This window comes from Piliocolobus tephrosceles, chromosome 16 (genome assembly GCF_002776525.5).
Source record: "Piliocolobus tephrosceles isolate RC106 chromosome 16, ASM277652v3, whole genome shotgun sequence".
Classification (NCBI taxonomy): Eukaryota; Metazoa; Chordata; class Mammalia; order Primates; family Cercopithecidae; genus Piliocolobus; species Piliocolobus tephrosceles.
In genome coordinates, this window is record NC_045449.1 from 21618896 (window position 1) to 21628412 (window position 9517).

Sequence of the window (9517 nt, forward strand, 5' to 3'; positions counted from 1 at the left end):
GCCCAGGAGGTGGAGGTTGCAGTGAGCCAAAATCACACCATTGCACTCCAGCCAAGGCAACAAGAGTGGGACTCCGTCTCAAAAAAAAAAAAAAATCCCTTTAAGACCCTGCTTTCAGTTGTTTTGGGGATCTACCTAGGAGTAGCCACACTGTGTTTTCCGAGGCTTCAGAACCAGGCAGGAGCGGGCACAGTGACACAGGCAGCTTGATGTTTATGGCCATACCCCCAGCCTCACCCCTCTGCTATGCCACCCAGCTGGCCCCTCAAGGTATCTGTGTTGTGACAACTGAAAAAGATTCTAAAAGTATGGAAACAAAATCAAATCTTTCAAGGGAAGATTCAGCTGGGAGCTGCGTTAGGAGACAGAGAACCAGCAGATCACGTGCAGTTTCTCTCCAGCTCCCCTTCCGTTCCCAGGGAAGATCCAGCTGTAGCAGAGGTACCCTCCCAGGCTCAAGGATGGGATTTGACTTTTGTTCATCGTTTCACAAATGATTCATGTACAAACGCCTATGCTCATCCATGGACTCTTTCAGATACCGAGCAAGGAAAACGCCTGGCACCTCCCCACAACTCCCCTGCTTACCATGTACACAACGATGGCCAGTTCATACACGATGGACTGAGCGCCCAGCTCCACCATGCCAAGGATGCCTGGTGAAAAGAGACAGCTGTCGCCTTGCACCCAGACAGGGCCCCCGGGTTCCCACCAGTCCCCGTCATCCGTCCTCATACAGACCGCTGAGGAAGCTCCCGACCTCATAGGCCCACCACTCCATGCATAGCATGAGCATGCTGGGGACGGCCAGGCGGAGGAAGGAGGCCCAGTCCTGCAGGCACTCGAGGGACCAACCTGTGGGCGGGACACACACATTTCCAGGAGATCTGGCCATCGGGCTGGAATTCAACCCGAGACAAAACCCACGTCCCAGTTGGAAGACAAAAGGGCAGTCGTTACCTCCCCATGTAGCTTGATGCAGTTTTTTCCCAAGGATGTAGAAAAAGAGGAGTAGAGCCAGGGTGTACTGGGAAATCAAATTTGCCACTGCAGAGCCTCTGGAAAGAACCGTCCCAGTGAGAGGGAGGCACCTTCCTGCGCCTCTCCCTGCCCCACTCGGTGAGGAGGGAGACTCATCCCTTCCCGTGCCGTCCTCAGCAGACCAAGGTCTTCTTCCCAGAGCAGCCTCACCCTCCAGCCCTGACAGTGCTTTCCACAGTGTGCAAGAAAGAGACCACGTGTGAACACAAGAACCAGCTAAAGAGCCCACTCTTCTCCCTCCTGGAAAAACCACATGCAAGTCATCCCTTCTCCCTGTCCCAAGAGTACATTGGACTCACATCATCCCAAGATGCAGCTGATGGAGAAACAGATAGTTGGCGAGGGCATTGACAAGGTTGGCTGCAACTCCAGTTACGATCTGGGGCAGTAGAATTCCCTGGAACAAGGACACCGCATATGCCATCCTTGAGATCCACAGAATAGGACTGCCCTTCTGCTACCCAAGCACACAGGCTCCAGCTGGCCTGCTCAGTGGGTGTCACAGAGCAGGGGGGCTTAACTGGGGAGGCCACGTCCTTGTTGCTCCTGCCTTTCCACTCTCCCATCCCTTTCTCTTCCTTTTCTCTTTGAGGTATAAAGTGCGGAGTTCTGGCCACAGAGAGACACGGTCAAGATATGTTCAGCAGCAGAGAAGGAAGAAGATAAATGGCTTATTTCCAACATTGCAAGGACTGGCAGGGGCTAAATGGGTCAACAAGCCATCTTTGACACTGGACGATAGGAGAAAATGAGAATACTTTCTTGACCAAAATAGAAATTCAAAAAATTGACCTAAGGTCTTAAAGAAACTAGAGTTCTTTTCTAGAATATGGAAGGGATTCCAACATATCTAACTGTCAAAAGTACAGGACCGGAGAAACATCCAGACTATTTGGTGTGTCAAAGTAAGACAGGGCGTGAAAGTAAAACTACATCAGACCAAGGAAGTCAAACTCTGTTCTGCTCTGCATCCGGCTAGAATAGCAGACGCAGATAAAGTCAGTGCAAACGTAAGAGGAAACCTTTCTCCCAAGGTCACGCTGTCCCCATAAAGTGTCATTACTCCCCTAGTAGAATGACGAGTGCTTTCTGACTCATTTAGAAACTGTGTTCTCTAAAATCACCCTGTTCGGAAACTGCTGTTTGAAATCACATCAGTAAAAAGAGAACACCCCACTCTTGCCTGGAGGCTGAAAATCACTTTAACACAAAAAAGTAAGTCTCAATTTGAACCCAGGCACAGAGCTTCGTGGGAGCTCCTGGATGTGGCATTCTACATCTGTCCACCCTCAACATCCTTCTTAGCCTTGAGTTCCCAAAGGAGGAGCACCGGGTCCACGTCACAGCCCAGACCTGGTGTTGGGCCCCTCACTCACAGATCTGCTCGGTGCCTATCAAACCGTGGTTTCGATGTGTTTAATAATGTCACCTGAGCCCCACCCTTCTTCAAACCTTTATAATAACTTTTCTTCCTTTGGTGAGGCATCCCCCGGCCCCTTTAGTCTCTCTCATTGCCACAGGTTGATAAATCGAACTGCAAACCCACTGGCCTGCAGGCCTGTCTCTGGTGGTCTCAGGCTGACGGGGCCAGGACAATGGTCTTGGCCGATGACTTGTGTAGGCCACATATTTATGGGGAGGCCCTGGTTAGTTTTTAGCAAGGGAATTAGTGATCAGATTTACTTTTCAGGCAGATGGCAGTGGATGGAGACAGGTTAGGGTCCTCTGAAATGACACAGAGGACAAATGACAAGAAATGAATTCAGGGCTGGGCGTGGTGGGTCACACCTGTAATCCCAGCACTTTGGGAGGCCAAGGTGGGTGGATCACCTGAGGTCAGGAGTTTGAGACCAGCCTGGCCAACATGGTGAAACGCCGTCTCTACTAAAAATACAAATACTAGCTGGGCATGGTGGCACACGCCTGTAGTCCCAGCTAGTTGGGAGGCTGAGGCAGGAGAATCACTTGAACCTGGAAGGTAGAGGTTGCAGTGAGCTGAGATCACATCATTGCATTCCAGCCTGGGCAACAAAGTGAGACTCTGCCTCGAAAATAAAAAAGAAAAGAAAAGAAAAGAAAGAAATGAATTCAGGTGGTGGCACTGAGAATTGGGAGGAGCAGGCAGAAGCTAAAGGACCAGGTGACTGACCAGATGTGGGAGGGAAGGAAAGATGGAGTCAAGGATGTGACAAGGACAAAAAGGACAGGTTACTGGGAGTGAAAATGGGGAGGCCACGCAATTCCACCCATTGCGATGGAATGGAAGAAGGCAGAGGAGCAGGCTCGTGGGAGGGTGAGAGGAGCTGGCCAAGCCTGCAATATGCATACGTCTCCATGCCCAGTGGAGTGACCTTCTCCTCTAAGGCCCTCTTGACTCTCCTACTTGAAAGTCTGTCTTCCCCAGTACCATCTGGCTCTCTTCACACCCTCCACCCTCTCCGAGAGCATTCACTTTCTCCAAACTCCCAGCTGCTTCTCTTTGATGCTACGCTCAGCTAAAGGTCACCCTGTCTTCCTAGGGAAGGGCCCAGGGCAGAAACTCCTTCCACCCTGGGGGCCCGACAGCCCCTGCCATTTCTATAGAACCCACCCATCATCCCATCTCCCACTGCTCCCACAACGCAAACCCTTCATCACAGACCTTCACCATCATTTGTTTGGATCCTGTCCATAACTCTCACCTCTTCCTCTCCCAATTAGTTAATTTCCCAAAACTAAATGCCCCAGCAGAGAACACAAAGCCTGACCGTGGGCCAGCCCGCCTCTCGATGCCATCATCTCACTGTGTCCCCTCCCAGCACAGTGGCCTAACGAGACTCTGCGGGCCCCAGCCCCTAGAAACAGGCATCCTCTCTGTCTGGGATGCCCTGCCTTCCTTCCTGACCTTGGAAACCCCACGTGTCCTCTGTAACCAAATTCAAAGCTCCCAATCCCTCTCAGCTCGTGGCTCCTACTTCCAGGCCTTTCCCTGTGCCCCAGAGAACAGGAGAGAAGACTTTCACACTGTCCTCAGCACATGTGTCCTCAGGTCACATCAGACCCTGAGGTTAGGGCCACCGCAGTTGTTGGGGGACTGAGTCCGGGAGAAGGCCTTGCAGCGTGCTAAGGTATCCATGCTGCCTTAGCAAGGGTCTAGATCAAAAGGAGACAGCCCAGAGCCGGATGAGATGTGTGGGTTTCCTTCTCTACGCCTATTTCTGAGATGTCATTCTAAATACTAATAGGGATTCTAAATATTCTTGTTTTGTTGATAGAGCAACATCCTGGCCGGATGCAGTGGCTCACACTTGTAATCCCAGCACTTTGGGAGACTGAGGCAGGAGGATTTCTTGAGCCCAGGAATTTGAAACCAGCCTGGGCAACATAGCAAGATCCCATATCTACTTTAAAAACGTTTTTTTTAGTAGGGTAATATCTTAACTTTAAGAACACTGCATAGGTGGGAAACTTCCTTTCTTCCTCCTTCCATCCTGGCCCTTGCTGTTGCACATCCCTGGAGAGCCCACCAGTGCGGCCGGGACCCATTGCCGGGTACCCCTGTTTACCTGGACTTATCTAGAAGAATGTGGAGAGTCCCACATATGCTGATTTCATAAATCTACCCCTTCCGAGCCAGGGCCTTTGGCCGTGACTGTTTAATCACATAGGAGTTCTGGCTGACGTTAGGTGTCATGAGAGTTTGAGCTCTTACATCCTTGCTGAGAAAAGTGGGGCCATTCAGACAGAACAGAGCAGACAGGTTGGTTCCCTCTCCGCCAGACGAGCCGCCCCCAGCCTGCACTCTGTCTCGGGAGCAAACAGGTATACACCCTTCTTTCCAGGACATTGGTTAAAATGCAGAGCCAAGGAACACTGCGGCTCTGAGCCCACCCTGCCAATGACAATATTTCCAAGTGGAAATTGGATAAGTTTTCCAGAGCCAAATATAATATGTTCTTTCCTTGATATCACTTAACAAACCTCTGACATCTGAGTCGTGTGTGCACAACACTGAAAAAATACCTTTCAGTGGCTCCCAGCAGTGAGCTCCCTCCACCCTGGTGTCCCTGGTCCTGGAGTATCTTCAGGGCCCCCACTCCCAGAAAGGTACAAACTCCCATTAGCCTCCCAAAGGAAGAGAACAGTCAGTATTACCTGGTTGAGCAAATATTTAACTTGTAGCATATAAAGAAAGGTTGCCTACAAGAGAACAAGAGAGATGAATGTTAATGTTTCAGCCTTGCCACACAGCAGTGAGGTCACACGGCAGGGAGCTGGGAGCCACAGCCAAGGCTCGGCTGCCCTCTGCTCCCGCACGGAGCCACAGAGGCTGCCGTCTCAGGACAGGGCTGGGGCCAGGGGCTTATGGCCCGGGGGCTTCCCACATCTCCTTTATGGGTGAATATGCCCCAAGCATATTCCCTCTGTCTGGCAAAAGGAGGTGCAGGACTCTTGTGGGGACACTGGCATGGAGAGGAGGCCCTGGGCACACTCCAGATGGGCACCTCCATATAGACTGGTCCTATGTGGTGGAATCATGAAAGACTGTCACATTTACAAGGTTTCAGGACAAATAAGTGAGCACACTGTCAATTCTGAGGGCAAATGGTGTCCCTAGATCCATATATTGAAGCCCTAGTCCCCAGTGTGACTAACTGGAGGTCCTCAAAGGGAAATAAAATTAAAATGAGGTCATTAGGGTGGGGCCCTAATCCAATAGGACTGGTGTCCTCATAAGAAGACAGGAGACACCAGGGTATGAATGCATAGGGGACAACCTGCAGAGGGTGGCCGTCTGCAGGTCAAGGAGAGAGGCCGCAGAGGACACCAACCCTGCTGCGCCTTGACCTTGGACTTCCAGCTTCCTGAACTGTAAGAAAATAAACTTCTGTTGTTTAAGCCCCCTAGTGTGTGGTATTATATTATGGAAGCCACCGCAGACTAATTCAGCTACAGTCTCCAGCTGAATAACAAACACTTAGCTCTCAGGCCAGGCGTGGTGGCTCACACATGCAACCCAACACTGTGGGAGGCCAAGGCAGACAGATCGCTTGAACCCAGGAGTTCGAGACCAGCCTGGGAAACATGGTAAAATGCTGTCTCTACAAAAAATACAAAAATTAGCTGGGTATGGTGGTGTGCACCTGCAGTACCAGCTAATTGGGAGGCTGAGGTGGGAGGATCACTTGAGCCCGGGAGGCAGAGGTTGCAATGAGTGAAGATTGTGCCACTGCACTTCGGCCTGGGGGACAGAGTGACAACCTAGCTTAAAAAAAAAAAAAAAGCAGCCGGGCGTGGTGGCTCAAGCCTGTAATCCCAGCACTTTGGGAGGCTGAGCCGGGCGGATCACGAGGTCAGGAGATCGAGACCATCCTGGCTAACCCGGTGAAACCCCGTCTCTACTAAAAAATACAAAAAAAAAAAATAGCCGGGCATGGTGGCGGGCGCGTGTAGTCCCAGCTACTCGGGAGGCTGAGGCAGGAGAATGGCGTAAACCCGGGAGGCGGAGCTTGCAGTGAGCTGAGATCCGGCCACTGCACTCCAGCCTGGGTGACAGAGCAAGACTCCATCTCAAAAAAAAAAAAAAAAAAAAAAAAAAGCAAGACCCTGTCTCTACAAAAACCAAAAAATTAGCCAAGTGTGATGACTTGTGCTTGTAGTTCCAGCTACTCAGGAGGCTGAGACAGGATGATGGCTTGAGACCAGGAGGTCAAGGGTGCAGTGAGCTATGACAATGCCACAATGCCCCTGCACTTCAACCTGGGTGACAGCATGAGACCCTGTCTCAAAAACACCAAACAAACAAACAAAAAAAACCACTTAGCTCTCATTGTTCATTGACCACACACTGCTGTGTCAAACATTAACCCATGCTTAACGGTTCTGTGTGGTCAAAATCAGCAGACCAAAAAAGTCTAAAGGTTCTAAGTGACACCCTCAGGGGTTCTCAGATGGGTGAGACTTTGCCCTTGTTTACAATAAAAGTTTGCACTCTTCTCTATGGATGATTCTGGAGGTCTCTCCAGCGCTACTCCAGACCTCCTGGAGTAGCCTCAGTCTTGGTGTTCCTCGAGACAAATATCTGTTGTGTCCTTAACAAGCATAAATAAAAACAGGCTTCCTTGATGGCACCAACACCACCGATAAGAATCATCTAAGGGCCGGGCGCGGTGGCTCACGCCTGTAATCCCAGCACTCTGGGAGGCCGAGGCGGGCGGATCACAAGGTCAGGAGATCGAGACCATCCTGGCTAACATGGTGAAACCCCGTCTCTATAGAAATACAAAAAATTAGCCGGGTGTGGTGGCGGCGCCTGTAGTCCCAGCTACCCGGGAGGCTGAGGCAGGAGAATGGCGTGAACCCGGGAGGCGGAGCTTGCAGTGAGCTGAGATCCGGCCACTGCACTCCAGCCTGGGCAACAGAGCAAAACTCCGTCTCAAAAAAAAAAAAAAAAAAGAATCATCTAAGACTGAGCCAATGCACTGAGCTCACAGATACGGTGGCTACCTTTCACCCACCGACCCCAAGAAGGCAACCTCTTAGCCCTTAAGCACTTACAGGAAGAGCTGGAATGAAGATCGTGACATAGGTCTGGGTAAGCCTAAATAACGAAAAGAAAAACAAAAACAAAAACTGTGATGGAGGCCTCTGTTTCCAGGGAAAGGTGGGCAGAAGAAAATAACTAAAACTGCCTTTTGCATCCTTGGCTCTTTCCAAATTAATAGGCTTAAGTTGCTGGAGCAGGCCGCGCGCGGTGGCTCACGCCTGTAATCCCAGCACTTTGGGAGGCCGAGGTAGGCAGATCATGAGGTCAGGAGTTCGAAACCACCTGGCTAACACAGTAAAACCCCGTCTCTACTAAAAATACAAAAAATAGCCGGGTGTGGTGCCTGCCGGGTGTGGTGGCAGCTGCTGTAGTCCCAGCTACTCGGGAGGCTGAGGCAGGAGAATCGTTTGAACCCGGGAGGAGGAGGTTGCAGTGAGCTGAGATCATGCCATTGCACTCCAGCCTGGACGACAGGGCGAGACCCCATCTCAAAAAAAACAAAAGAAAGAAAGAAAAAATTGCTAGAGCAAATGTGAAAATTTACATATAGAGCTTGTCATCTTATAACCCAGATAACTCTTCTTGGTTATTTGATGTCTTTATGTCTAGGACAGGGTTTTTCAACCTCAGCACTATGGCCACGTAATTCTCCGCTTGTTGTGGGGTGCTGTCCCGAGCACTGCAGGATGTTTCACAGCCTCCTTGGCTTCTACCAGGAGCACCCGCCTACTGCCAGCTATGATAACCAGAAATGTCTTCAGACGTTGCCAAATGTCTCCTAGGTTCAGAGCCGCTGGTCTAGATTAGAGTTTTAAAAGCTCTTACCCAATTAAATCACTGGTTCTCAAACTTGGCAGCACATTAGAATTACCTAGGGTGCTTTGAAAGATCCCGATACCCAGGCCTCACCCCAGACCAATTAAAACAGAATCCTGGCCGGGCATGGTGGCTCATGCATTTTGAGAGGCCGAGGTGGCAGATCCCATGAGGTCAGGAGTTTGAGGCCAGCCTCACCAACATGATGAAACCCCGTCTCTACTAAAAGTTCAAAACTTAGCCAGGCGTCGTGGCGGGCGCCTGTAATCCCAGCTACTCGGGAGCCTGAGGCAGGAGAATTGCTTGAACCCGGGAGGCAGAGGTTGCAGCGAGCCAAGATCGCACCACTGCACTCCAGCCTGGGGCACAGAGCGAGACTTGGTCTCAAAAAAAAAAAAAAAAAACAGAATATTGAGTGATAGGGAGCAGGGGCACAGGTGGATTTGAAAGCACCCAGGTGATTTTAATATCAACCAAGGTCAAGAATAACCAAGCTTTGAGCAAACGTCACAAACTACCATCCCACATGCAGAGTGCTTGCAAATCTATTTTCATTTAAAACTCTTAACCATGCAAGTCACCCAGGAGGGGAGGGGGAGTACATCTTAGGTGCCAGGTGAGGAAAGTACTAAGATCTGGGAGACGTCAGCCAAGGAGAGATTAGCACCACCTTGGTGTGCAGCCTTGTCCCTGGCCTTGGCTGCACCCAGACAGGATAATCTTTCTGTGGGATGGACACACAGTCCCGCCGCGACAGGTTCCATCTTACCTGGACACATTCGGGTTTTGTCTGAAGAGCAGCAGGATGTGCTGGGTGTTGAGAAACAGCGCCCAGCAGGGGAAGCAGCAGAGGAGCAGAATGAGTGCACTCCGCTGTAGGATCACGCCCACGTACTTCAGGTTCTGGCTCCCATATGTCTGGGGTGCACACAGCCAAAATGAACCCATTAGCACAGACCCAGCACCCCAGCTGTTCCCTGAAAGCCTTCAATTGTGCCTCATAAAGAAGCAGGTTGGCTGGGTGAGGTGGCGCACGCCTGTAATCCCAGCTACTCAGGAGGCTGAGGCAGGAGAATCGCTTGAACCCAGGAGGCAGAAGTTGCAGTGAGCTGAGATCACGCCACCGCACTCCAG

General features: G+C 50.9%; 1 protein-coding gene across 1 annotated transcript in view; it reads right to left on the reverse strand.

Annotated features, from left to right (window-relative positions):
* LOC116418496 (multidrug and toxin extrusion protein 1-like) overlaps nucleotides 1-9300 on the reverse strand; it is a 30543-nt gene extending 21243 nt beyond the window's left edge. Inside the window, exons 1-6 of the mRNA XM_031934380.1 lie at nucleotides 9153-9300; nucleotides 7579-7621; nucleotides 5176-5220; nucleotides 1341-1438; nucleotides 742-1058; nucleotides 589-656 (exon numbers count right to left, since the gene is read on the reverse strand). Coding sequence (XP_031790240.1) covers nucleotides 589-656; nucleotides 742-1058; nucleotides 1341-1438; nucleotides 5176-5205 — 513 coding nt within the window. The 5' untranslated portion in view covers nucleotides 5206-5220; nucleotides 7579-7621; nucleotides 9153-9300. The remainder of the gene's footprint in view (nucleotides 1-588; nucleotides 657-741; nucleotides 1059-1340; nucleotides 1439-5175; nucleotides 5221-7578; nucleotides 7622-9152) is intronic.
* Nucleotides 9301-9517: the final 217 nt, after the last annotated feature.